Source organism: Puntigrus tetrazona, chromosome 1, assembly GCF_018831695.1.
Source record: "Puntigrus tetrazona isolate hp1 chromosome 1, ASM1883169v1, whole genome shotgun sequence".
Taxonomy (NCBI): Eukaryota; Metazoa; Chordata; class Actinopteri; order Cypriniformes; family Cyprinidae; genus Puntigrus; species Puntigrus tetrazona.
In genome coordinates, this window is record NC_056699.1 from 28,169,424 (window position 1) to 28,197,401 (window position 27,978).

Sequence of the window (27,978 nt, forward strand, 5' to 3'; positions counted from 1 at the left end):
AAGCAGACAGATTCACACAGAGATCATTCAGCATAAAGAAGACCATGAAGATCCTCCTCATCTTCTTCACTTTCTACCTGATCTCAGGTCAGAGCTTTTCTCTTTCTGATGCTGTTTTCTGTTCATCAGCTTTCTGATCACAGTCTCAATCTGATTGACAGCTGAAGTGAAATACATTGATGTGACTGGATATTCTGGAGGAAGTCTTCTGCTGGATTCTGGGAAACCGTGGATCAGTTATTCTGCTAAATATATGGTTAAACAAGACCCACGGAGAATTATAATACATTCCAAGAAACATTATAAATGGATTAATGAAGGAAGATTCACACTGTTTAAAAATAATGAGGGACTACTTATGATCTACATCAGAGATTTGAGCAAAGATGATGCTGGAAGATACTTGATTAATGATTACGGGAAATGGTCCATTTCTATGGTTTTGGATGTAAAAGAAGGTGAGTCATTTAAATATTAAAGTTTTTGTGTAGTAAAACTGCTGATCATTATCTGAAAGATTTTATCAAAGTGAAATGTTTCTTATTTTGTAAACGACAGACTTATGTTGTAAAGCGTCAAAGAGAGTGATGGTGAATGTTGGAGAAACTGCCTCCTTCAGCTGTGAATATTCACAGAATCATATTAATGATGATAAGATCATATTCAAAGAAGAAAAAGCCTCCATTGAGATGATATACAACAGATGGAAGAAGAAAGAAAGATTCAGTATTTCTGATAAGAAAAATAAAAACGTCTTCAGTGTGAAGATCACTGCTGTGACTCCAGATGATGGAGGAGTTTATTTATGTGGAGTTTGGATCAACAGACGCTCGTACAGTTACTCTGTTATTAATACGGTTCATCTGCATATTAGCAGTAAGTGAAACAAATTTAAGTCTGAATTTAAAGTTTCTAAATGTTGTTAAATTGTTTCCTGAAGAATAGAGTAGATGTGTTATTTGTGATTGACAGCTAAAGTGGGCATGTCTAGAGAGACCGGCTACCCAGGAAGTGGTCTGATGATGAAGTGTGAACATCCTCAATACAAAACCAGACCAAAATACATCTGTAAAGAATCAGACAGATGTTCAGAGAAGAATAATCCTGGAGTTCAGGATGAATGGATGAAGAATGGAGATGTTTCTTTATACGACGACACCAGAGCAGGAGTCTTGATGGTGTTTTTTAGAGAACTGAAAGCTGCAGATGAAGGAACATACAGGTGTGGAGTGAAAGTATCTGACTATACTGAGATCTTCACTGAGCTTCAGCTGAGACTCAGACACGGTGAGGAACAGAGAGTACTATCTTATCTAAGTCATTTTTCTCTACTCGTCATGTAAACTTCTCTTGGGCTTTAGATGAAAAATATCCAGTGGCTGTGACTAAAACAGCTTATCCTGGAGAAGTCATCTTCAGCTTTCGGATCCCAGAGCAACAGACACTTTATTTGTGTAAAGAGGATGATGATCAGATCTGTCAGAACATCAGCTCATCTAAAGTCACACACATGAGCGGTTCATCTGAGAGAAATGAAGAGAGAGTTTTTACAGTGAGCATCAGTAATGTGAGCGTGAGAGATGCTGGAGTCTACTGGTGTGGAGCAGAAACCAGAGACACTTATTTGACTTTCATCTCCCTGACCACCAAAATTCAGCTCAACCTCATCAGTGAGTCGCTTCAGAAGATTTGACTGTAAATACGGTCTGTTCAGAATCATGTGTTAAACGTCTGTGTTTGTTTTCAGTGCCTCCAGTAGTGAGACGTGAAGGAGAATCTGCTGAGATCATCTGCCCTTATGATTCAATCTATAAATCAAAGCCAAAGTCTCTCTGTAAGGGGAAGTGCTCCACTAGAGACAGAAATGAGAACGAGACCAAGACTGACAGACTGACTCTGAAAGATGACGTCTCTACAAGTGTCTTCACTGGGACCATCACTGGACTCACAGCAGAGGATGCTGGGAAATACTGGTGTGCAGTGACATCAGAAACAGAGCTCAATTATCTTTACACTCATCTGATGGTCATCGTGAACGAGGGTGAGGAAGGGTTCTTCATCTGAATATGTCCAGCTCCGGCTGTCGGTTGATCTTCTTGTGTCTGTAATCATTTCCAGAGCTGAACTTGACTAAGTACGAAGGAGACGACGTGTCGATCCAGTGCAAACATCACGATGAAGAGCAGAAGATCTTCTGCAAAGCACACCAAGCCTCCGTGTGTGTGAAGGATGGAGTTTCGTTGGAGACCGTCAGAGATGATCGATTCTCTTTCAGTGATGAAGCATCTGCTGGAGTCTTTACTGTGAACATCACTGATCTGAGAGAGGAGGATTCTGGGATATACTGGTGTGGAGCTCACGTCATCACTAAAGTCAATCTCACTGTTAGAACAGGTAAGAAAACGAAGACAAAATGAAGCCGTTTCTTTTGACAATGTTCATAAGGTCCACAGTTTAATTCATGTGTGAAGAACTAAGTCTTTATTCAAAAACACACAAGAGACTCAACACAGAGATGGAGAGGAGTGCATGTATGAAAAAGAGACCAAAATCTTTCCCTCTATAATTTAGCTTATTTGGATCAATTAACTATTTCTTGTGTGTGTGTGTGTGTGTGTGTGTTTTGTTCCAGATTTCTCCTTGATCATCATTATCAGTGTGTTTGTGATTCTGCTGCTGATCTCTGGATTCTCTCTGACTGTGTGGAGATTAAGACACGAGAGACGAGGAGATTCTTGGGGTCATTATTTATCTCTTGAATTGTTTCATGAAATGGTTGAAAATTATTGTCTCTGAGATGCTTCATTAATAACTAAGTTTCTGTCTCAGTTGATGCTTTAATAATCTAGTTTGTGTTTCTTTTATCAATTCATCAGAAACAAGAAAAAGGAAGAAAGATACAATGGTAAGTGTGTGTGTGTGTGTGGTGTGTGTGTGTGTGAATATTGTGCTTATGACATTTTTTTCTGATTGTAAAGTACCTTCCTCTCATGTCCTAACTAGTCATCATGTGCAGACAGCAGACGTGACTCTCTCTCAGATCCAGGATCAGCTCAAATGAACGTTCATGATGATCTACCCACAATCCCCTCTGATGGGCTCCTGTACGCTGCTGTCAGTTTCCAGAAACGTCCAGAGTCTCCCAGTGATATTACAGTCAGATTCAGTAAGAACGAGATTCACTGTGATTACGCTGCGGTCAGTTACCGCCTAAGAACTAACTCAAACTAACTTGTTTATAACATAATTTAGTGTGTGTGAATCATGAGACACTTGCTGCTCGTATTGTCTCTTTCACATGTTTAATGTCATCTCAGTTTATCTGAGGGTGTGATAAAAACAGGAAATAAAGCTCATGGTTGACACTTTTAGAATAAACTTTAAAACAGGGGCTCAATTTCATTTAGTATCTCCTTCAGAACTGATCTAAACTTTCACAATATTGTGACTTGTTGCAATATTGAGAAACTTAAAAATGTTGTTTGATGCATGTTTTCTGTCAGAAACGCTGGAGGTGTTTTTGTGTTTGAACGATGAACAGACAGTTTTTCCGTCCAGTTCAAAGCCACAGAAAACAGGTGAAGGTTGAGGGTCTCAGTTTGGTTTGAGTGTGAACATTAAACAGACTTATTCAGGAAACCCAAAGTGAGACACGAGACGAAACGAACATCGATTGTGCAGAAGACAAAGACAAAGAGCTGCTCGTTCAGTAATTCACCTCAACAAATTATTTCAATCATTATCTCATTATACGGTCAAATTTAAAATAGCATAGCATTTTTTGTATGGCAGTACCAATGAGAGATGTACAGTACAAATAAAATAAAACATAGTTGTTTTGTTTCTATTTACCTGACCAGAATAAAGTGGTAAATGTCTCAGTGCTTTATGTTTGCAGAGTGTGTTTAAGATCATCTTGTTCTCCAGCTTGTGGTTTTCTTTTGTTCTATTTATAGTTCAAACCAAAAACCCTCAGCCACCTACGTGTGATAAAAAAAAATCTATGATCTTTCCAATGTCCAACAAACTGCTGATCTGTATTTCACTTAGTTTTTTGCATGTCGTTAAATCCTCTCTTAGATACTAAATGTTCAAATATTGCAAGACTGAGATACACACAAAGGGCAATGAGGTTTAAGCACAGTTTTGACTCCTCCCATTTATCCTTATATGGCGTCAGTTTGATGAAAAACAAAGTTTGTGGGTAAATCGTTGTATGAACGGATGAGAGAGACAGAGAGAGAGAGAGAGAGTGTATTCAGAAGAGAGAGTAGTGATTCAACACCATGAGAGAGACTAAAAGAAATGGAGAGTCATTTGTACAGTAGATCAGTGGCAGGTGATGTAGAGAGAGATCAAGGCCTTCAGAGGAGAGAGAGAGAGAGAGACAGAATGCACTGAAAATAACAGCATATACCGACAGAGAAAGAGAGAGAGAGAGAATAATCCTGTAAAACCAAATACAATTTACAGTGATGCTGATCGCTAGCTTTGAATATCTGCAATATATAAACTATTAAACATAACCCAAGACATCTAAACGACTAATTTCAATCAAAATCAGAGACAGACAGAAATTTTTTAAATATTTTGCATTTATGATAACAGATGAAAATTATTATTTGGTGAAATATGTTCAGAGAGAGAGAGAGAGAGATTTTAGAGGGAGAGACAATCATTTAAATTCAATATCATCTATTCATATTTTATTTATTTGTACAGACGAGAGAGAGACATTGAGAGAGTGTAGAGAGAGACGCTTTGAGAGAGAGAAAAGAGACGATGGTCTTTAGTTCAACTGAGATTCTATTGGTAAAGAGAGAGAGAGAGAACATGAAGAACAGTTGCTTTTGAGAGAGAGAGAGAGAGACGAGAGAGAGAATCTTCTCGCTCATCTAGTGGCAAGAGACAGGAAATGTTACAGAGAGAGATCAAAGTCTAAAGCTTGTGGAAAAACCAACAACAGAACAGGTCACTTGTAAAGGGATCCGTGGCAGTTAAGACATTTCCCATCAAGGCTACTGGCGAAAATCTTTATACCGTACAAAAATTACAGAAACGGTAATAATCCTGATTATTCAACATCTCAGAATAAAAAGTTCTATTGTGTGTTTTTGGTTGTAAAAGTGGAAAGGCAACAAGAGAAGCGATGCATGACTTTCCTAGGCATTTTCCTACTGATAAGAGTCAGACTAAATCATGGGAAGATGCCTGTAGACGAATAAATCCTGAACATGTTTATTCTGGTTTAATTAGACATTAGTCGTGCAGATATTTTATGATCAAAGGGAAAGGAATATACTCAACTGTCATCAGTGTTTCTTATTATTTCTGTAAGTATCCAAACAAAAGTCTAATGCAAGTAAAGTATGATCTTTTTCTTTATAAAAATCTGTTATTATAAAACGTAAAAACCCAAATTAGACGCTTGTTTCGTTGTTTTCCCAGTGAGGGCATGCTCTGATCAGAGATATCACGTCTTTTTCATTCGGTGATCTCATTGTGACATCATCAAGCATCCTGAGAGATCATGATGACATCACTGTGACATCACAGAGAGTCTCAGGTGTGATAACTTACAGTTACATGCCCTAGTTACTCATCTACGAACCAGTAATAAACTCAAATTCTTATAAAGAAATAAAGATGTATTTGGAAGAATGTTTTCCAGAAAAACTGAAGTAGGAAAACTGACAGAATTGACAAGAGCGATTAGATATTATATAATAAAAGAGAAATTCAATAACATCCATTTCAATGTATAATACTACGAGCTAATCTGGGTGCAGCCGGAAACTACAGGGTTTAGAATAAACTCACACCATGAACACCAGACGATAAAAAAAATAAACCTCTCAATAAGTGTCAAAAAGCAAAGTTCAGTTCAAAGATTTAGTTTGGTAAACTGATTCATTCGATTCAGTTCAAACTATCCGGTCCAAATAGTTCGGATCAATAAGTCAATTCAGAAGAAGGGTTCAGTTCAGTCCGTTCATTAAACTCGGTTCGATCGGATCTGAATCAAAAGAGTCGCGGGAAATGTTTGGTGTGAAGAAAATTTAAATTAAAAGGAAGAAAAATAGCTCCGTCTCCACAAAAAGTACACACTGCTTTGAGCAACCGCTTGAAGAAAAGTAAAGTAAAGCTGATCTCTCCTACCCGTTCTGAGGAGAAGTTCACTCAGTCGAGTCTCTCGAGGGTTGACTCGCCATCACGAAACTCGTTGAACTAAACGAACTTCACGCTCTGGAGAAAAACCTGACCTGCATAAATACAGGCAATAATACGTTCACACAAGCACGTCAGAATTATCGTTACACAATGTGAACTTTTAAAACTAGCATCCAACAAAAGACTTCTCTTAACTCGTGAGAAATTACATTTAAGAGTACGTTACTGGAGTTCGCGCGCACACGACCGTTTATACACATTAGAAACTGTGAACTCACCAAAATAAACAACAAAAGATGCATTTTTATCTTTATTCCGCTGCTCGTCTCGTGAATCTCTCGGAGAGAAACTAAAATGGCGCCCAGCACGAGCGGCTAACGTGGTGGGCGGGGCTTCTGTTCCGCTCGAACGCAATTGGATGATCACCGCGATTCACTGACACGCAATTAACATACATTTTATAGTTTACATTTTTTTTATATATATATTTTTACATACTATTCAGTTAATTCTCATTAATACATTTCTTTAACATGGTTTATACATTTGTTACAAAATACAGCCAACATTTTGGTCAAAACACTGGCATGCAATCACACGTGCCTATTCTTTAAAGAGTTTTTGTGTTTTCTTCTGCTCATCTAATGCACTTGACATTAATGTATCTTATTTTGAAATAGCTTTTGTGTTTTCTTCATTACTTACTAGTATGCTGGCCTTTAAATAGGCATGGCATGTTTTAAACATTTTAAAGAGAAGAGTAAAATCCTCCCCAAAAAAAGCCAGTAATCATGGAAGACTGCTCAGAAATGCAGCGTAACAGCTAACAGGACTTAGAACGATAAACTAAACATGGCTTATATAGAGTGAGCGGAGAGGATAAACGAGACACAGGTGCAAACAGTGAGTGCAGGTGAGTCCGGGCAGAGGATTATGGGAAATGAAGTCATAGATGGTATGGCAGATGTCTGGGATGGATGGAAACATTTTGATGATATCGACTATTAGGCTGTGACTCATTTTTGTGTTGCTGTCTGCTCTCTAGCTCCCTCCAACAAATCCATATTGATATCTGTCTCTGCTATTTATTATCATTATTATTAATTAATTACAAAATTCTGAATGATAATAATGGGGTGCTAATGATAGCCTAACATACTAGCAGCAGTTTAATACTTGACTATGTTAATAAAGACAATGCAATCTCACTATGCATAAAAAAAACTCTGTTTAATTAATTAATAGATATGGGTGTTACGCCATAACATGTTTTTTATACGACTTACATATAAATTAAAAGTTAATGTGCATTGTGACTCTGATTGGTCATTGCATTCATAAACTCAGCGTCGTGTTTGATTCTAATGCGATCGATTATACTTTAATTTAGCACCTGACAATTTTTGTTTCAAAATGCACTCAAGATCTACTTCGCTGAAAAATCCGGTTCACTTTGAACCATTTGATGGAAGCGAGCAATAGATGCGAAGACATTCGAGACTAACCGATTTGTAATGCATTATTATTTATGATGGAAATATAAATAAATATGCATACATAAGAGTGATAATATCATCGTTTTGTTGTGTTTTCTAATGCAAGCAAAGTACTTACAATATAGAAGTCCTGAGCAGGAACGGAACGTATGGTCACCCATATTAATGGTCGTTTTCTGCCTTTATTCTGTCTAGATGTACAGAATCCAGAGGACATCAATGAACTTACATTTTATAAGATGAAAATAATGCTGATGTGATTTGATTCAGTCTTATCCTGAAGAAAAATCAAGGCATGTTTGAGCTCTCGGTGTCAGAGACTGAATCGTCCAGCAGGTGGCGCTCTTTCAGTGTGATTAATGTGATATTCAGTCAGTGGTGATGGTGGGAGGAGCCAGTAAAGCTGCTCATTACTGATAAAGAGCTGAATAAAGAGGAAGTAACTAAAGCAGACAGATTCACACAGAGATCATTCAGCATAAAGAAGACGATGAAGATCCTCCTCATCTTCTTCACTTTCTACCTGATCTCAGGTCAGAGCTTTTCTCTTTCATCACTGCAGTAATGATGCTGTTTTCTGTTCATCAGCTTTCTGATCACAGTCTCAATCTGATTGACAGCTGAAGTGAAATACATTGATGTGACTGGATATTCTGGAGGAAGTCTTCTGCTGGATTCTGGGAAACCGTGGTTCAGTGCAAATGTTAAATGCTTCAAAAAGTTACCTGAATGGAGAGATATAATGAATAATATGAAACATGATAAATGGATCAGTGTTGGAAAATTTACATTGTATCAAAACAATGAAGGAAACCTCATGATGTTCATCAGAGATTTGGGTGAAGATGATGCTGGAGAATACTGGATTGGTGTTTTTTTCAAGTGGGGTATAGTTGTGACTTTACATGTGCAAGACGGTCAGTAATTTTAAGATGAAAATTTCTGCATAGTAAGTTTTAAAGCTTTTATCAAAGTGAAATGTTTCTTATTTTGTAAACGACAGACTCGTGTTGTAAAGCGTCAAAGAGAGTGATGGTGAATGTTGGAGAAACTGCCTCCTTCAGCTGTGAATATTCACAGAATCATATTAATGATGATAAGATCATATTCAAAGAAGAAAAATCCTCCATTGAGACGATATACAGCAGATGGAAGAAGAAAGAAAGATTCAGTATTTCTGATGAGAAAAATAAAAACGTCTTCAGTGTGAAGATCACTGCTGTGACTCCAGATGATGGAGGAGTTTATTTATGTGGAGTTTGGATCAACAGACGCCCGTACAGTTACTCTGTTATTAATACTGTTCATCTGCATATTAGCAGTAAGTTAAACAAATTCTCAATAAAATCATGTTTGAGTAGCATTTGCAGCAGAGGTGAATAAATGTGATCTTATTTTGAAACATGAACAGTATAAGTATAATATCGTTTACATTGTATACCAAATACAGAAGTATTTTATAAGCACAATAAGTAAATATATTGTACCTATTCTGTTCTTAAAGTGCCTCCAGTAGTGAGACGTGAAGGAGAATCTGCTGAGATCATCTGCCCTTATGATTCAATCTATAAATCAAAGCCAAAGTCTCTCTGTAAGGGGAAGTGCTCCACTAGAGACAGAAATGAGAACGAGACCAAGACTGACAGACTGACTCTGAAAGATGACGTCTCTACAAGTGTCTTCACTGGGACCATCACTGGACTCACAGCAGAGGATGCTGGGAAATACTGGTGTGCAGTGACATCAGAAACAGAGCTCAATTATCTTTACACTCATCTGATGGTCATCGTGAACGAGGGTGAGGAAGGGTTCTTCATCTGAATATGTCCAGCTCCGGCTGTCGGTTGATCTTCTTGTGTCTGTAATCATTTCCAGAGCTGAACTTGACTAAGTACGAAGGAGACGACGTGTCGATCCAGTGCAAACATCACGATGAAGAGCAGAAGATCTTCTGCAAAGCAGACCAAGCCTCCGTGTGTGTGAAGGATGGAGTTTCGTTGGAGACCGTCAGAGATGATCGATTCTCTTTCAGTGATGAAGCATCTGCTGGAGTCTTTACTGTGAACATCACTGATCTGAGAGAAGAGGATTCTGGGATATACTGGTGTGGAGCTCACGCCATCACTAAACTCAATCTCACTGTTAGAACAGGTAAGAAAACATGAAGACAAAATGAAGCCGTTTCTTTTGACAATGTTACTGTTGTGTATGTCTGAACATGCTCATGTCTCTTTTCGCTGTATAACTGTGCTTTATTTTCAGATTACACCTTGATCAACATGATTTGTGTTTCTTCAACTCTAATGCTGATTGGTGGATTCACTCTGATTATGTGTAAATTGACCTAAATGAGAGCATACACTTCTATTGTGTTATCGACCAACCCGGTCCCTAAAATAATGGACAAAGGCCAACCTTCAATGTCTTCAAAGGGATGTTTCGTCTCAGTTCTGTTGTTCAGTTGATGATGACTAATTCTGGAGCAGGTCCACTTTTCCTCCTCAGACAAAACTAAGTACACCTCCCAGAAAACAATTTTTTTACCTATTACCACGTCTTCAATCCAATTAATCATTAATCATCCAGTTAATCATTTCCGAAGTATTTTAAGTAGGCTAGATGTGTTCGGAAATGGTGCTTGAATGCTGTTTTATAGTGTGACTGCGTGTTAAAGATCATCTAACATGCTCTCGAGTTTGTGGTTTTCTTTGCCCTTCTTTGAGTCGTAACCGAGAAGCCCTTCAGCCATGTGCAAGTGTGAATAAACAGGAAACTGTTTCTTTAGTGTCGATGGACAGAGATGTTTCCACTTCACAAAAAAAACATGCTATGTACATTTATAGCATATAGAAATGAATACTATTTTAAATGCAGTTATGCATCATATATAAGGACTTTTATTGTTTTTTTGTCACAGCGCTGGAACATGGCACCACCAACAGTCACAACAAAAGACTAAACTAGTTTCGTCGTTTTAAAGAACCGTTTTAAAGATTATTAATGTTGCATTTGAATGCCAATGTTCTGAGCAGTATCAGAAAGATGCTCCTAAATCCAGTATTTATTGTCGATTAGACTTGCTTGTGAAAGTTTGTGAATGTTCTTTGTGTTTCGGGGTTTAAGCTGGTGGTCAGTGTGATAAAGATCTGCAGCATGAGATGCTCTCCAGCTTGTGACTTTCTTTTGCACTATTTGTATTCTTTGAGTCAAACCAAAACACTTCAGCCACCTACATGCGCGAAACAAACAGGAAACGGTTTCCAGACCAGAGCAAGAAAGCATGAGTTTGTGCAATAAAATGTGTGCATTTGTGGTCCCCCTTTGATCTCTATATCATTTGATATTTCTGACATTGTTTTATATAAACATTCCACTTTATTCTGTGGATAAACGCTAAAACCTCCTCAATAGTGGATGCAATGGAAGACATTTGAAACTCTCTGACTCTGTATAACTGATGCAGTGGCACAAAACCTTTTTTTTTCTAATATTTTAAGCAAGACATGAAGATCATGCGTAGAACCAGATGTGTTAAACATCTAAAACATCTGACTCCATCTAGTGGCACAAATGAGAACTTGGCAGTTTTCTGGGTTTACACCGTTGTATCGTAAAAGAAGTTCTATCCTCTTTATGTTTGTTGTTTTTTATATATATATATATACTTCTTTAAAATTAGTTCTAGCCTTGTTCAATGAAGCTGAGGTTTGGTTGAGAGCCACTGTCCTTGGTGCTGAATACATGATGGTTTTCATTGACATCTCCTCCTAAAATATCCAAATAAATAAATGCATAGACCACATGGCCAAATGTTTTAGTTATGCTTTACATTTTTCTTTTTTCAAAAGTGTCTTGTGTGGGAACATACATGAACAGTGGAAGATACACTATTTTATAATAATGGGAAGCGCTTCAAGTTAGCAGTTCCACTCAAAAAAGCTTCAAAGACCTCAAATCATAAGATGGGCCACAGGTACGAATGATCCCTGTCTGTCATTTTAAACCAAATGGGAAGGGCATTTTCATCCATGTTCTATTTTTATTAATAAGGAGTATTTTTGTCATTGTTTTCTTCTAACAACAACAAAAAAGACAACATAAAGGCCTACTGTGCATTTGTGGTCCGCTCTCCAGATTTAATTTAATTTCACTCACGTGACCTAAACATGACATAGTACAATTTTGCTTAAAAATATATCGTAAGATCCAGTGTCAAATATCAAAATGCATGTAAAATACAGCTCAGAAATATTGGTTAAAACATTTGTAATGTATTCATTATAATACACTTACTCTATACATCAGAGGTTAGACAGGCCACAACAAAAAACGCATACAAACTAACTAACTAATAAATATTCTTACAAATAGCAAAATGTACCAAAATGCACCCTCACCAAAAAAACTACGGACAGACACAAATGCATCGCTAAACATGAAATAGTTCTGCATTGTAAAACTGAGAGAGAGAGCTCTGGAGAAGCCGTCTTCTACACAAACAACGACGGGATAAGGAGACAAAAATGTGTCACAGAAAAAAGAGAAAACTTACATTTGCGTGATCTGTGTGGCTGAAGAGAAGCCTCTCTTGGTTCATTTAAGATAAAAAATGTTTCGCAGTCAAATGGCAAATATGTGTACCGGTCGTTGGATGTTATGGGAAAACGTATTCAATTAAAACAAGCATTTTCTAAACGGCGTAGGAACTAAAATGTGGAGCTGGAGGTGAGTACACTGTTCACATCACATGACCTGGGCCAGGACTAAACTCACCTGCCTGTGGCCAGTAATCCCAAAGAACTTAATTACATGCTTCAGGTCTTTATAAAGAAAACCTAACTCTGTTATTCAGGTGATGTATACATCATGCATGCTGCTATACGTGATGCAGATGTCAAAACTAATAACTCACACAAATTAAGAGTCAAAAGCCTTACTAGAACAAACACTTACCAGCACAATGGTGACATTTAAAACGTTGTTGATTTTTCAGGTGTCTTTAATAATCACTTAATTAATCACTTCACACGCAGTAAATACACAGTAAAGCTCTATATAAAAGCCTCATTCATTCATTCATTCGTAACTCTGTTTCAGCGTTCATTTTAACACTCCTGAATGTGGAGCCAAAAAAACTCCCGGGAAAGTTCATTTAACTTAATTTATTTAGTTACACGCTCTACAGATTCACGAGCTAGGGAGCTGATTGAGCTTAGTTTGTCAACAAGTCAAGAAACAGACATCAGTTTGTGGACGGTGTTTATTTCAACCTATGAGTGGAGAACATTACTTCTATGGGCTACAACTTAATAGGAAAGCCACTACAACAGTTTTTTTGATTCCTACACCATCTACAAAGTTACACAATTAACAGAGAAGAGGTTACCTTAAACATTAATTTGATTTCTTTATTTTTTATTATTTTTTTATATATTTTGATGGTCCCTTGTGAATATTCTGTTTTACAACTTTGCACCTACATGTCAACTAACTATCATCATGTAGACTGTATGATCATTACCTGCTAACTCTTTATTGTAAAGATCTACCAACAGACATTTTCATTTTTAACAGGCTTTTCAAGAACATGTCAACTTATTCTAATCTTACTTAGTAGAGTTAGTTGACATGTAGGTGCAAAGTTTCTTATTGTCAACAGAATATTCATAAGGGGCCAGCTAAATAAAGTGAAACCTTTATTTCTGAGGAACGTGCCAATGTTTCTATGACACACGTTTGACCTTCATGGTGATGGATTTCATACCGACATTATAGCCCTTCCAGGTGTACCAAATATCTCCAATGGCGAGATGGATGGAATTCTGACCCCATAAATACACACCGTTGGGGTTTGCTAGCACGCAGTTTTTGTACCAAAATGCCCCGAGTTGCATTTTGGCACAGTTCTTTTTTTCCGCATCTTGGTCTTTGTCTAAGGTGGTGAACTTCTGTCCATCGTGAAAAGATAAAGAGTTGCCTACAGAGATGAATGGAAATGATTTCAATGATAAACAGCGGTGGCTAAATTACTTTAAGACAACTACTAATGATGTAGCGTAGTGACATTACTGTAATGATTACTCTGAAAAGTCTAATATTTCTAATTACCTTCTAAATCCCATTTTAACCCCAACCATTTGAACATTACATGAAAAGATAAATATGAAAATGCGACCATTAATTCACAATTGCATTGATTATCTTAGAACAATACTTTTCTAGTACTTCAGCGACCCATTGTCTATCACATTACAAGTAATTAACTCAAGTGACACAAGTGACGACTCTCTGAATATACTTACCAGCTCCTCCATCAGTGAACCCTGAAACACTCAGTCGATACCCATCAGCTTCAGGACCAACAGAGAAGGACGAGTACTGAGCGAAAGCTTTATTTCCTTCAAAGTCCTCCAGATCCATTCTCAGCATGTACTTCCTGTCTCGTGTCAGCTGATACATGTTCTCCAGCCCTGATCACACACACACACACACACACACACATAAAGAACATGTTCAACACTAGACATGAACACACACACTCTCTCTCTGTGAGATCTTACCCAGCCAGTATTCACTCTCTATATTCCCAAATCCTCTCTTGTACTGATTCCACGGCCGATAGAAATTCACGCTGCCATCCATTCTCCTCTGAATCACCTGAGATGGGTTTATAGAGTCATGGCCAAAAATATTAGTACCCTTGGTAAATATGATCAAAGAAGCCTGTGAAAATGTATCTGCATTGTTAATCACAAAATCGAACCTTCCGTTGGATAATAAAAAACTATAACGGGGAAATATCATGTTTTGTTTTTTTTACCCTTCATATACACGTTGGTCACAATTATTGGCACCCCTAGAAATTCCTAAGAGTAAATGTCTCAGAAGTATATTTGCGTTCATATTCACAATTTAGAGCACTCCAGGGTGATTATGAGCATGAAATGATCCGGTCATGGCTTCCCGTTTAAGGGAGCAAAGAGAAACCAAGTCCCAAATTAAAAAAAACTACAAACAAAAACAATATTTTCTGATGTGCAGCAAAAGATGACTGAGCTTCACAAATTAGTGAAACTTTAATAAAAGTGCTAGAGGATTTTCACTATCACACCAATAATTAAGAAATTCAAATAAACATAAAATGTTATGAAAGTGACTGAAAGAGGACGTGTGTCTGTATCGACCTAATGCACATTATGAAGGAAGGTTTGAGTGGCCAAACACTTTCCAAGGAACACAACTTGAGAAATGCACAAAATAGTTGAGTCTAAGCACCACCACGTGTTGTTTGGGAGGGTTTCAAGAAAAAATGTCCTCACTTATCCAAAAACAATCTTCAACATATTGAGCTATCAGATGCGACTGGGATTTCAAATGAGACTGGCTTCTGTGGTCAGAAGAAACAAAAAAAAAAAATTTACAGCAGCAAACACACAAATTGTGTTCGGGATGAAAAGTACCCCATATGTGCTGTATATACTGCTGTATTAATGATGTTGTGTATTTCTGCTGGAGGCCCTGGACATCTTGTTTAGACACTAAACAATCGATAAGTGACTGGTTCTATTAGAAATCATACAATGGGCCAAGTTTGGATCTTCCAGCTCTAGAGTAAACCAAATGCAATCCTCAAAACAAACATAAAACCATTCTTCTGCTGGCCATTCCAGTCCTCCGATGTGAACCCTTGTGGCCAGTGCATAGGGTAAAACATTTAGTTCATAATGATATTTATATAAGATTCGTATTATCCAATGAAATGTTTGATTTTTGTGAATTATTACAAAAAATATCAATTTTTTGACCATGACTGTATAGCATGTATGTTCTGACGTGTGTTTAATGATATAAAGTCACATTCATACCGTCCATCTTCCTCTGTCTTCATCGTTCCCATCTGAGATCATCTCACAGTAAACCGAGACGGGAACATCACCTGCTGGATAGATGGAGTAGATCCCACTCACCCTTTCTCCTGAGTTATAAATATCAGAACAATCGTTTTCATCCTGACATTCACTCATCAGTACAACCCGTAGAAGAGCCGCCAAAAACACCATCATCTACACGAGACAGAGAGAAAAAGAGATGAACATCACACTGAAATCAAGCTGTGAACGTCTATAATGTTGTAGTCACTGATGAACTTACTGCCATCTTCTCAGTCTCTCCTAGGTAAATCACAGCGGAGATCTGATTTATCTAGACAAAAATAACAGAAATAATTTATATATTGTCTTCTCTGACTTTTAATTTTACGAAAGTTACATAAATGTCTGAACATTCTGTGATATAAATGAAGAACAAAAGCAGTAACTCACCTTTGTGTTCTTCAGTCAGTCCAACACTCTTTCTATCTGTCAGATTATCAGGTTCCTCCTCGGATTTAAAGAATACATTTACATTGTTTTGGAGGCAAATAAAACGCAAGGTAAACATGCAGTCACAAGCTGGATTTACATTTCTTGAACTGCACTGGCCTTGAATTGCTGCTTTTCATCTATATTCTTCTAACTTCTTCTTCTTCTACCTATTATTATTATTATTTTTAAATAGAAGTCTGTGGCAGTCCGTGAACAAATATTGCGATGCATTTTTAATACTCAGGACAATAGGACGGGAGACAGACACCAGTGAAAAATTTACTTTTAAGATTTAAAATTTAAAACGATCCTTTTAATAGCATTACAAAACTAACATTGCATCTAATTAGATCAAATTAATGTTCAAATGTCGTGACGCACGCAAGTGCTTGAAGTGTAAGATAAATGTTTTCCCTTTAACAGATGCAACACTTGTGTTAACCCCTCGTTTGTTTAATACTGTTGAGTTTGTCTTGTAAACCCCATTTTGCATGCATGTAAATATAAGTCATGACTTCCTTACATACAGTAACAGAACAGAGCTGTGCAGTTTATGTTCATAATTGTGTACCAGATGCCTTCACTTTAGAAAAAAGTCTTATTACAGGAAGCGAAACCTTGCATCTGAATGGATTATCACAAAATCCATGACTGCTTTGATCGTTATATATGTCTCCTCAGATTAAAAGAATACATTTACATTACAAAACCCCATATTTTGAAGGCAAATAAAATGCAAGGTAAACATGCAGTCACAAGCTGGATTTGATTTGCTTGCAGTGCATTGGTCCCAGATTTCTGCTTTTCAACTACGTTCTTGTTTTTCTTCTATGGAAACCCATAAAATCATTTGATCAAATATCATGACACACCTTAATGCTCAGCACAGGAGGATGAGAGGCAGAAACCAGTAATAACTCACAAACTATGTGTTCTAATGTTATAAATAATACAACTATCAATTAAAAACCATTGCAGTATATAACGTTAGTATATATAAGAACTGCAAAGTTTAGGTTTTTATGATTGTTGTGTCAGCAGTTATTGTTTCATTACATTTCTTATTTAGTGTTTCCGGTGTCTGTCGTGGAAATAAACACCTCGGACATAATGCTTTCAGTGAAGGAGTTTATTGAAAATGTATAATTTGTTGATTAATTTCAAGTGTAAATTACAATGAGTGGACCTAAACAAAGAAGAAAACTATAAACGGTCATACACTTTTGGTGTTGATATATTATGTGATATTCAGAGTTAAATTGTTAACAGAGAAGAAAAACATTTGATTGTTTTGCTGTTTATTTCTGAGGAGTGTTGTAAGGCTTCTAAGAAACACGTTTGATCCTCATGGTGATGGATTTCATTGCAACATTATCACCCTTCCATGTTGCCCAAACATTTCCAATGGCGTAGTGGGTGGGATCTTCTCCCCACAAATACCAGCCGTTGGGGTTTGTGTAGTGACAGGACTGGTACCAAAACGCTCCAAGATACGTTATGGCACAGTTAGCATCTTGGTAAACATCTTGGTCCTTGTCCAAGGTGGTGAACTTCATTCCATTATGAATATATAAGGAATCACCTGCAGAATAGAAGAGCCTCAAGATAAAAGAGAAAGACAGAAGAAACTCAGCTAGTATGAGTGTTAATGAATATAAATGGCAGTGTCCTACCAGCTCCTCCATCAGTGAACCCTGAAACACTCAGTAGATACCCATCAGCTTCAGGACCAACAGAGAAGGACGAGTACTGAGCGAAAGCTTTATTTCCTTGAAAGTCCTCCAGATCCACTCTCAGCTTGTACTTCCTGTTTCGTGTCAGCTGATACATGTTCTCCAGCCCTGATCACACACACACACACACACACACACACACACACACACACACACACACACACACACACACACACACACACACAAAGAACATGTTCAACACTAGACATGAACACACACACTCTCTCTCTCTGTAAGATCTTACCCAGCCAGTATTCACTCTCTATATTCCCAAATCCTGTCTTGTACGGATCCCACGGCCGATAGAAATTCACGCTGCCATCCATTCTCCTCTGAATCACCTGAGATGGGTTTATAGAGAAGATATGACTCATAATGAATGTTCTGATGTGTGTTTAATGATATAAAGTCACGTTCATACCGTCCATCCTCCTCTGTCTGCATCGTTCCCATCTGAGATCATCTGGCAGTAAACTGAGACGGGAACATCACCTGCTGGATAGATGGAGTAGATCCCACTGACTGTTTCTCCTGAGTTATAAATATCAGAACAATCAACTGGTGTATATACTGCCTGACTGCATTCAGTCATCAGAAACACCAGCAGAAGAATGACCAAAAACACCATCATCTACACGAAACAGAGAGAGAAAGAGATGAACATCACACTGAAATCAAGCTGTAAACATCTCTAGGAATGTACAGTTATTGATGAACTTACTGCCATCTTCTCAGAAAATCACAGATGAGATCTGTCTGTTCTAGACAAAAATTAACAGACACATTGTCATACTATATACGCTTTTACATTTTTTAAAGATGCATTTCTGAATGATTTTAAAGGTAATGAAGAATTAAACAGTAACTCACCGTTTGTGTTCTTCAGTCAGATGCAAACACATTATATCTGATTCTCAGGCTCCACCTCTGTGTTACAGAAGATATTTACATTATGAAGACACGCATTTTGGATGCAAATAAAATGCAAGTTAAACCTGAAGTCACAAGCTCTATTTACTGCGCTTGCAGCTTCTTGGCCACAAATTGCTTGTGTATTCTTCTTCTCATTGTTGTCAGTCTTTGACCATAAAACTCCTTAACATTTCCATAAAACTGTTTAGATTTCAAGTGTTTAGGATTTCATGTTCATGGTTACATTTATTATTGTAGTTTGTTGCACCCATATAAACCTCTGACCCCATCTGGTAGCAAATATGAGTTATAGAATGCGCTAGCGCTCTCTATTGGCTAAACGACACTAATGTCAGAAACACAAAAGCACACAGAATTATATGTCTTAAGGTATTAGCATGTTAATTGCCATGTTATTTTAATCTATAATTATTGATATTTATATATATTTGATAACTTTAAGGCGTGTTAGATGAGGGGAAAATGCAGAGATGAGAAACGCTGATACAGAGAACAAAACCAGTTTGAGCTCTCGGTGTCAGAGACTGAATCGTCCAGCAGGTGGCGCTCTTTCAGTGTGATTAATGTGATATTCAGTCAGTGGTGATGGTGGGAGGAGCCAGTAAAGCTGCTCATTACTGATAAAGAGCTGAATAAAGAGGAAGTAACTAAAGCAGACAGATTCACACAGAGATCATGAATGGTAACCGTGATTTAGACATGATCCTGGATCAACATTACAACCCAAAAATAAACCTATCCCAGTCACTGCTGTGACTCCAGATGATGGAGGAGTTTATTTATGTAGAGTTTGGATCGACAGACGCCCGTACAGTTACTCTGTTAATAATGAACTGCATATTATTTGTAAACTGAAATACAGTTAAATCTGACAAAAAAGAAAATCTCCTTTTGAAACAGATTTAGTAATATTTTTAGTAAGGCGTATAAAGATTTGTTCTGATTTTTGTAATTTTTATTGTTTGTAGATGCGAATATCTAAAAACGAATTTGTGTGGAAAAAGTCAACTTCGGCTGTCAGATCCCAGAGAAATATAAAGTTCATTTCCAGTTTCCAGAAGTCCGGACTTGGGTGCCAAAGGGTGCCCCGTCTCTGAGTCGGAAGGTTCTTCCTCAGAGGAACCACATCTGCGTGGTCCAGTAGGGTGCCACTAGCAGGATCTGCTCCTCGTCCTCCCTGCCCTGAAGGCTCACTGGGAGCTCACTGCGTAAGTCCCGCGGCCAGCTGTGTGCCAGTGTGTCCATGCCGAGTGTTCCCTCAGTCAGGGAGAAAAATAACTGACAGTGAGAGGTTTTTGGAGCAGCAAACAGGTCTACCTAAGCGGCTCTAAAATGCTTCCTAATCAGTTCAACCATCTGGGGATGGAGTCTCCATTCTCCTGGAAGTGCAGCTCTTGACAGCTCATCGGATGACTGGTTGCACACGCCTAGAATATGAATAGCACGAAACAACCTCAGATGCTTCTGACTCCAGAGGAGGAGGTGGCGGTGGAGGTGCTCTGAAGATGGTTCTTGAGACTCTAGGCAGTTGATGTGTCATTGCAGTTGGGGACAATAGCATTGTTCATTGGCTCGTTTTAATACACCCAAAGTAGATTGGTCTCTCAATGTAGAGTTACCACCTGAAAGGGAACACCTAGTGGCAAAGAATGAATTTGCATTTTCATTCAGACCAACTCAAAAAGATCAACAAGCAGGCAGCAATACGCCAATGGATTAGTTTTAACTTTAACATGAAATGGCTTGGGAATCATTTTAAAAAGCAACTCCTTTCAATGTTTCAGAGTCGACTCTGAACTTTATACACAGTGCACTTTCAAAATGTAAAACTTTGCAAAATGTTTTCATCCACTTATAGCCGTGTTACACTCTGCATGACGGCTCATTTTCAAAAATCCATGATAGGTGCACATTAACACACGCTGGATCCGTCATGAGTTGCATGATCGTATCGCTTGAATCCAGTGCAGATGCAACAATACAGTAGGTTAAATTATAAAATGGAAATGTTATTTGTGTCATCGCAAGATAATAAATACAATGTGTGTTTGAAATAAGGACATAATCGTCCTCTGTGTTTTTGGGGTGTGTGTTTTACCCTACACCACCAATGAGCAATGAAGTATATGAATGAAAGAAATCGCAAAAGCAGACACGCTCAAAAGATGATTGGCCTTTTGATTGGCTAATCTAAGGAACAACTCGGAGAACATGGTAGGAAATATTGGCGGTGGGTCAAAAAACATTTTTGTATTGTTGCCTTTTATTTTATAAAAGTTGTGTAGATGTTTGAATGTTCTGTGATGTAAATGCAAAAAGCAAAGCTCACCGTTTGTGTCCTTCAGTCTAACACAAACACCCTTTGCATCTCTCAGATTATCAAGTTTCTAAGAATAAATTTACATTACAAAAACACACATTTTGGAGGCAAATAAAATGCAAGGAAAACATGCAGTCTGTATTTGCATTGCTTGCAGTGCATTGGCTTCGAATTGCTGCTTTCCAATAATGTTCTTGGTGTTGTTGGTTTTTCTTGTTATTCTTGAATGGGAGTCTATGGTAACCCATAAAACTGTTTAATCAAATATTGTGATACACCTTTAATGCTCAGTCGGATAAGAGACAGAAACCAGCAGTAAGAGGCTCACTCAATACACATTGTGTCTGTGCATTAATTATAAATGTTAGCTAGATTATATTATACCTTCCTATGTATGTTTTTGTTGAAATGTAATATATTAAAGTCAGGGTTATGTTTTGTTTTGCCTTTGTGGATTTCTGTCTCCTGTGTTATCCCCATGACCTGGACCATGAGCAATAGAAGAAGCTATGAATTTGCTTTTTTAGATCAGGTTGACGGTCAGGTGCAGGTGTGTCACCTTCATGGCAATGGTTTATCCTGGTGATAGTAGCCTCTTTCATCAGGATATCGCTGCCTGACATACATTGTTCAGGAATGGTTTGAGGAACAGGACAGACAGTTCAAGGTGTTCCCACTGAACATAAACACATTTATAATACATCTGACTGATGCAAAACATTAAAATCACACACATACAAGTTTTGAGTGTTTTGCATTTACAAATTGTTTGTTGAATATGCATTTGCAAAACATCACCTTGAATTTATTTTTGTGTATTTTGAGACTTTTCTGGTGGGTCATGTTTCATTAGTGTTGTTCATTCAGATTTGAGACTCCTAATCTGAATCATAACCAACTGTTGGCATTCATGCATCACTGTATATAAGCTGCATGTGAGTAACTCAAGAGCCAAACGCTCAGATAGTGTTTGGATTTATAAGTATATAAAATTATTATACTTAAGGCTAATTTTATAGCTCAGGAGTGCAGAACTTTTTTATGATTTTTGTCTCAGTAGTAGTTGTTTAATTAATTAATTTCCTATTTAGTAATTCTGGTGTCTGTCGTCGAAAAAAACACCTCTGACATAATGCTTTCAGTGCAGGGGTTTATTGAAAAGGAAAAAAAAAATAAATACAGTTGTAAATTAAAATAAGTGACCTAAAACAAAAAAAAAAAGAATTTATATACAGTCATACAGAGTGATATCCCTACGTGATTTAAATAGTTAAGATAGAAGGGAAAATATTACTTTAATTTTGTTGCTGCTTCTTATTATTTCTGAGGAGTGTTGTAAGGCTTCTAAGAAACACGTTTGATCCTCATGGTGATGGATTTCATTCCAACATTATTACCCTTCCATGTTGCCCAAACATTTCCAATAGCTTCATAGGTGGGATCTTCTCCCCACAAATACCAGCCGTTGGGGTTTGTAAAGTGACAGGACTGGTACCAAAACGCTCCAAGATACGTTTTGGCACAGTTATCTAAACTGAGGTCTTGGTCCTTGTCAAAAGTGGAGAACATCAATCCATTATGAACAGATAAAGAATCACCTGCAGAATAGAAGAGCCTCAAGATAAAAGAGAAAGACAGAAGAAAGAACTCAGCTAGTATGAGTGTTAATGAATATAAATGGCAGTGTCCTACCAGCTCCTCCATCAGTGAACCCTGAAACACTCAGTAGATACCCATCAGCTTCAGGACCAACAGAGAAGAACGAGTACTGAGCGAAAGCTTTATTTCCTTGAAAGTCCTCCAGATCCACTCTCAGCATGTAATACCTGGTGAGTGTCAGTTGATACATGTTCTCCAGCCCTGATCACACACACACACACACGAAGAACATGTTCAACACTAGACATGAACACACTCTCTCTCTCTCTGTGAGATCTTACCCAGCCAGTATTCACTCTCTATATTCCCAAATCCTGTCTTGTACGGATCCCACGGCCGATAGAAATTCACGCTGCCATCCATTCTCCTCTGAATCACCTGAGATGGGTTTATAGAGAAGATATGACTCATAATGAATGTTCTGATGTGTGTTTAATGATATAAAGTCACATTCATACCGTCCATCCTCCTCTGTCTGCATCGTTCCCATCTGAGATCATCTGACAGTAAACTGAGACGGGAACATCACCTGCTGGATAGATGGAGTAGATCCCACTGACTGTTTCTCCTGAGTTATAAATATCAGAACAATCAGCTGGTGTATATACTGCCTGACTGCATTCAGTCATCAGAAACACCAGCAGAAGAATGACCAAAAACACCATCATCTACACGAAACAGAGAGCGAAAGAGATGAACATCACACTGAAATCAAGCTGTAAACATCTCTAGGAATGTACAGTTATTGATGAACTTACTGCCATCTTCTCAGAAAATCACAGATGAGATCTGTCTGTTCTAGACAAAAATTAACAGACACATTGTCATACTATATACGCTTTTACATTTTTTAAAGATGCATTTCTGAATGATTTTAAAGATAATGAAGAATTAAACAGTAACTCACCGTTTGTGTTCTTCAGTCAGATGCAAACACATTATATCTGATTCTCAGGCTCCACCTCTGTGTTACAGAAGATATTTACATTATGAAGACACGCATTTTGGATGCAAATAAAATGCAAGTTAAACCTGGAGTCACAAGCTCTATTTACTGCGCTTGCAGCTTCTTGGCCACAAATTGCTTGTCTATTCTTCTTCTCATTGTTGTCAGTCTTTGACCATAAAACTCCATAACATTTCCATAAAACTGTTGAATGTTTTACGGTTGAATGTTGTGAACATTGATAGAGGAAAAACGAATCATTACCCATAGCACATTTGGAGTCTCGATCTCAAACACAGCACCACCAACGGGTCAAATAAGCACGAGGCGATGCTGTCCTTCATTAACATGCACACAATTATAATGTGCATGTTAATGTGATGCTTGTATAACTATAGACTAATGCAAAAACTGTGAGTAGTCCATGAGTAGTCTACTTTTAAAACAAGGACATCTTAAAACGTCTTTAAATTGACTATCTGTGTTAACTTGTTGTTTTGTTGTAATTTTAGGGATGAGCTCATCACAGTGAAATAGTGAGTGTGTCTTTATGAGAAAAAAAATCAACCATTGAGAAATTTCAAACAAGCTACATTACAGACATTTCATTAAGACCCTAAAGAATCATATCAGCTTGTGGAAAATTGGAGCCCACTGGCCTTACACATATCATCTCCAAATGTTTAAAGCAGCACCTGTTCATGAGAACTAGATTAATGTAAACATTCACACAGTAGGAAGATCAGCGACTAGCAGTAAAGAGATGTTCAGTTCAGCGTATATCTTAGTCTTCCTGCAGACGTCTTTTGCAGTTTCAGAGCACTAATCTCAAACTTAAAACATATTCATAAACAATGTTATGACTAACTGTCAGAGACTGAGTCCTCCAGCAGGTGGCGCTCTTTCAGTGTGATTAATGTGATATTCAGTCAGTGGTGATGGTGGGAGGAGCCAGTAAAGCTGCTCATTACTGATAAAGAGCTGAATAAAGAGGAAGTAACTAAAGCAGACAGATTCACACAGAGATCATTCAGCATAAAGAAGACCATGAAGATCCTCCTCATCTTCTTCACTTTCTACCTGATCTCAGGTCAGAGCTTTTCTCTTTCATCACTGCAGTAATGATGGTGTTTTCTGTTCATCATCTTTCTGATCACAGTCTCAATCTGATTGACAGCCAAAGTGAGATGCTTCACTGTCACTGGATATTCTGGAGGAAGTCTTCTGCTGGATTCTGGGAAACCGTGGTTCAGTGATTCTGATAAATATATGGCTAAACAATACCCACGGAGAACAATAATAAATTCCAAGAAACATTATAAATGGATTAATGAAGGAAGATTCACATTGTTTAAAAATAATGAGGGACTTCTTATGATCTACATCAGAGATTTGAATAAGCATGATGCTGGAAGATACTGGATCGATGTGGAACATTTCTGGTCCATTTCTATGGTTTTGGATGTAAAAGAAGGTGAGTCATTTAAAGATCAAAGTTGTTGTGTAGTAAAACTGCTGATCATTATCTCAAAGATTTTAAGTAAAACATATTTCTTATTTTGTAAACGACAGACTCATGTTGTAAAGTGTCAAAGAGAGTGATGGTGAATGTTGGAGAAACTGCCTCCTTCAGCTGTGAATATTCACAGAATCATATTAATGATGATAAGATCATATTCAAAGAAGAAAAAGCCTCCATTGAGATGATATACAACAGATGGAAGAAGAAAGAAAGATTCAGTATTTCTGATAAGAAAAATAAAAACGTCTTCAGTGTGAAGATCACTGCTGTGACTCCAGATGATGGAGGAGTTTATTTATGTGGAGTTTGGATCAACAGACGCTCGTACAGTTACTCTGTTATTAATACTGTTCATCTGCATATTAGCAGTAAGTGAAACACATTTAATTAAGTCTAAATTCAAAGTTTCTAAATGTTGTTAAATTGTTTCCTGACAACAGAGTAGATGTGTTATTTGTGATTGACAGCTAAAGTGGGTGTGTCTAGAGCAAGCAGCTACTCAGGAAGTGGTCTGATGATCAAGTGTGAACATCCTCAATACAAAACCAGACCAAAATACATCTGTAAAGAATCAGACGGATGTTCAGAGAAGAAGAATCCTGAAGTTCAGAATGAAAGGATGAAGAATGGAGATGTTTCTTTATACGACGACACCAGAGCAGGAGTCTTGATGGTGTTTTTTAGAGAACTGAAAGCTGCAGATGAAGGAACATACAGGTGTGGAGTGAAAGTATCTGACTATACTGAGATCTTCACTGAGCTTCAGCTGAGACTCAGACACGGTGAGGAACAAAACACTATGTTTTATATATATATATAAGTATTTGCCTGATTTTAATGCAATCTCTTTCGGTTTATAGATGTTAAATATCCAAAGAGTGTGACTGAATCTGTGTATCTTCATGGAAAGGTCAACTTCACCTGTCAGATCCCAGAGGCGTATGAAGTTCTGTTTTGCAAAGAGGATGATAATCACACTTATAATCACATGTGTCGAAACATCAGCTCATCTAAAGTCACACACATGAGCGGTTCATCTGAGAGAAATGAAGAGAGAGTTTTTACAGTGAGCATCAGTAATGTGAGCGTGAGAGATGCTGGAGTCTACTGGTGTGGAGCAGAAACCAGAGACACTTATTTGACTTTCATCTCCCTGACCACCAAAATTCAGCTCAACCTCATCAGTGAGTCGCTTCAGAAGATTTGACTGTACTAACGATAAAGTGGCCAAACAATGCATGCTTCTTATTTGTCAAACATTTTCAAGAATAGGGTAAAATTAGCCACTTTTAACCATTTTTATTTGTTTGTTTGTGTAATCAAGTAAATGTAGTTTTCCTGCCAGCAAACTGCATACGCAAACTTTTATTAATAAACATGATCATAAACACAGGCAGGGTCGAACAGCAAACAGGTATTATACAGGCGAAACAAAAGAGCAACGACAAGAGAGGTAATCGGTAAACGCGAGCAATAGTCCTGTTTAGGTTAAACACAGTCCGAAACAACAAGGCAAAAAGGTAAATCCAAGATACGCAGACAAGAATCGAGAAACAAGAAATCGGTAAACACAATGAGACTGGACTAAGGCTAGGAACTAAAAACTAGAAGCTAAAACAGGGAAATGGGCCGTAAATTTCTACCACTAGTAGAATAACTACAGTGAATAATTTTGCACGCCTCATTTCTCAAACCTGATAGGCCTAAACCACTCATTATTATCTCTTTATAATCATACTGTATACTTCATTAGCGAAATAACACTAATAACTTGTTTAGGACTTGCTTTAAGTTGAGGACTTGCAAGTCAAATTGGGACTTTCTGTCTTGTCTCTGGACTCGAATTGAGACTTAAATGCAGAGATTCGAGACAGACGTACTCGTAAATTGAAAAACAACGACTTGGACATTAGCCTGCACAAGAATGTGCCACGGAGACTACCGTAAAACACTGTTGGACTACTTAATAAAAGCCCCTCCACACTCCTCGTGTTGAGGTTGAGGGAGCTGCAGCTGGCTGCTGTTGTTGATTTGCTCTCTCTCTCTGCATTCGTTCAAGTCAATAACTTCCTTCTCATTTTCCACCCCAACCCTAAGTTCACTGTTAGGTCACACACTTGTTTGATCAAATGGAAATGGAGAGGAAACGACACGGATGCTTAATCCTTTGCTAGAATGAGTGGCCCATGTCTGACAATATAACCCATATAATAACCCATATCTGACAATATAACATGCTTCACTGCAATTCTTTTCAACACAAAACACAGCTGACAGAACAAATATTTTGTCCATGTGATCTCTCATCAAAATAACAATGTAACAATTTCCTCTGCAACTACTTTTCAATTTGGCTGACATCACTTGGAAAATAGTCAAGCTTTTTTGAACCAGTGGTCACGGTTTAGCTCAAGTAGGTATAACTGCAGACCAGGGATCGCCAAAATTGGACGTGAACTCCAAAATGGGGCGGGGTCTGGCTTCAGTCAACTGTTATTGACTAACATTTCAAAACAAAACTTAAACCTTGTTTCCCCATGTTCACATATTTAACATCTGTTGGCGTGTGGTGGGATGTCTCGGCCATGTTGCAGCACACCACACACTTTAAGAGCAAAATGGTGAAATTTGTTAGTTCTCATATTTATGGTCTCTCATGTTTTGAAAAGAGGGGTGCCCCCCCAGGACTGGAGTTGAGAGTTGAGGACACTTTAAGGAATTTGTTTATGTATTCCCGACTTTATTATTAAAGCCCGACATTCATTGTTTGGTTTTGCAAGTATTTTTATTTGTTTTTCTCCAGCGAATCCCTATGTTTTTCCTTGTGGGTAAGAA

General features: G+C 37.7%; 4 protein-coding genes and 1 pseudogene across 7 annotated transcripts in view; 2 read left to right on the forward strand and 3 right to left on the reverse strand.

Annotated features, from left to right (window-relative positions):
• LOC122347265 (polymeric immunoglobulin receptor-like) lies at window positions 1-11,463 on the forward strand. Of its 3 annotated transcripts, none has more exons than XM_043242454.1 (10): window positions 1-87; window positions 162-458; window positions 559-876; window positions 973-1,287; window positions 1,362-1,670; window positions 1,748-2,041; window positions 2,119-2,394; window positions 2,633-2,740; window positions 2,877-2,905; window positions 3,004-4,214. In XM_043242454.1, the coding sequence occupies exons 1-10, from the start codon at window positions 45-47 to the stop codon at window positions 3,229-3,231; spliced, it is 2,217 nt and encodes a 738-aa protein (XP_043098389.1). In that variant the 5' UTR covers window positions 1-44; the 3' UTR covers window positions 3,232-4,214. The 3 variants fall into 3 exon arrangements, with proteins under 3 accessions (XP_043098389.1, XP_043098397.1, XP_043098406.1); XM_043242462.1 differs by having other exon boundaries at window positions 3,017-3,197; XM_043242471.1 differs by lacking the exons at window positions 1,748-2,041; window positions 2,119-2,394; window positions 2,633-2,740; window positions 2,877-2,905; window positions 3,004-4,214 and adding exons at window positions 9,172-9,465; window positions 9,543-9,818; window positions 9,930-11,463.
• The window catches only part of LOC122347252 (polymeric immunoglobulin receptor-like), a 23,054-nt gene continuing 3,178 nt past the window's right edge, over window positions 8,103-27,978 (forward strand). The window contains exons 1-5 of one of the 2 annotated variants that reach the window (XM_043242437.1): window positions 8,103-8,200; window positions 24,799-25,095; window positions 25,194-25,511; window positions 25,611-25,925; window positions 26,004-26,327. In XM_043242437.1, coding sequence (XP_043098372.1) covers window positions 8,158-8,200; window positions 24,799-25,095; window positions 25,194-25,511; window positions 25,611-25,925; window positions 26,004-26,327 — 1,297 coding nt within the window. In that variant the 5' untranslated portion in view covers window positions 8,103-8,157. Of the gene's footprint in view, window positions 8,201-24,627; window positions 24,712-24,798; window positions 25,096-25,193; window positions 25,512-25,610; window positions 25,926-26,003; window positions 26,328-27,978 lie in introns of those variants that run through there. The other variant, XM_043242442.1, reaches the window with a different exon arrangement.
• LOC122351963 lies at window positions 13,391-15,763 on the reverse strand (annotated as a pseudogene).
• Window positions 17,300-18,515, reverse strand: LOC122347290 (microfibril-associated glycoprotein 4-like). The gene is made up of 5 exons (XM_043242481.1): window positions 18,485-18,515; window positions 18,185-18,394; window positions 18,008-18,104; window positions 17,704-17,871; window positions 17,300-17,612 (listed from the first exon to the last, which is right to left on the reverse strand). The coding sequence occupies exons 1-5, from the start codon at window positions 18,488-18,490 to the stop codon at window positions 17,356-17,358; spliced, it is 738 nt and encodes a 245-aa protein (XP_043098416.1). The 5' UTR covers window positions 18,491-18,515; the 3' UTR covers window positions 17,300-17,355.
• On the reverse strand, window positions 22,283-23,340 carry LOC122347302 (microfibril-associated glycoprotein 4-like). Its single transcript, XM_043242487.1, has 4 exons — window positions 23,134-23,340; window positions 22,957-23,053; window positions 22,709-22,876; window positions 22,283-22,614 (listed from the first exon to the last, which is right to left on the reverse strand). The coding sequence occupies exons 1-4, from the start codon at window positions 23,338-23,340 to the stop codon at window positions 22,361-22,363; spliced, it is 726 nt and encodes a 241-aa protein (XP_043098422.1). The 3' UTR covers window positions 22,283-22,360.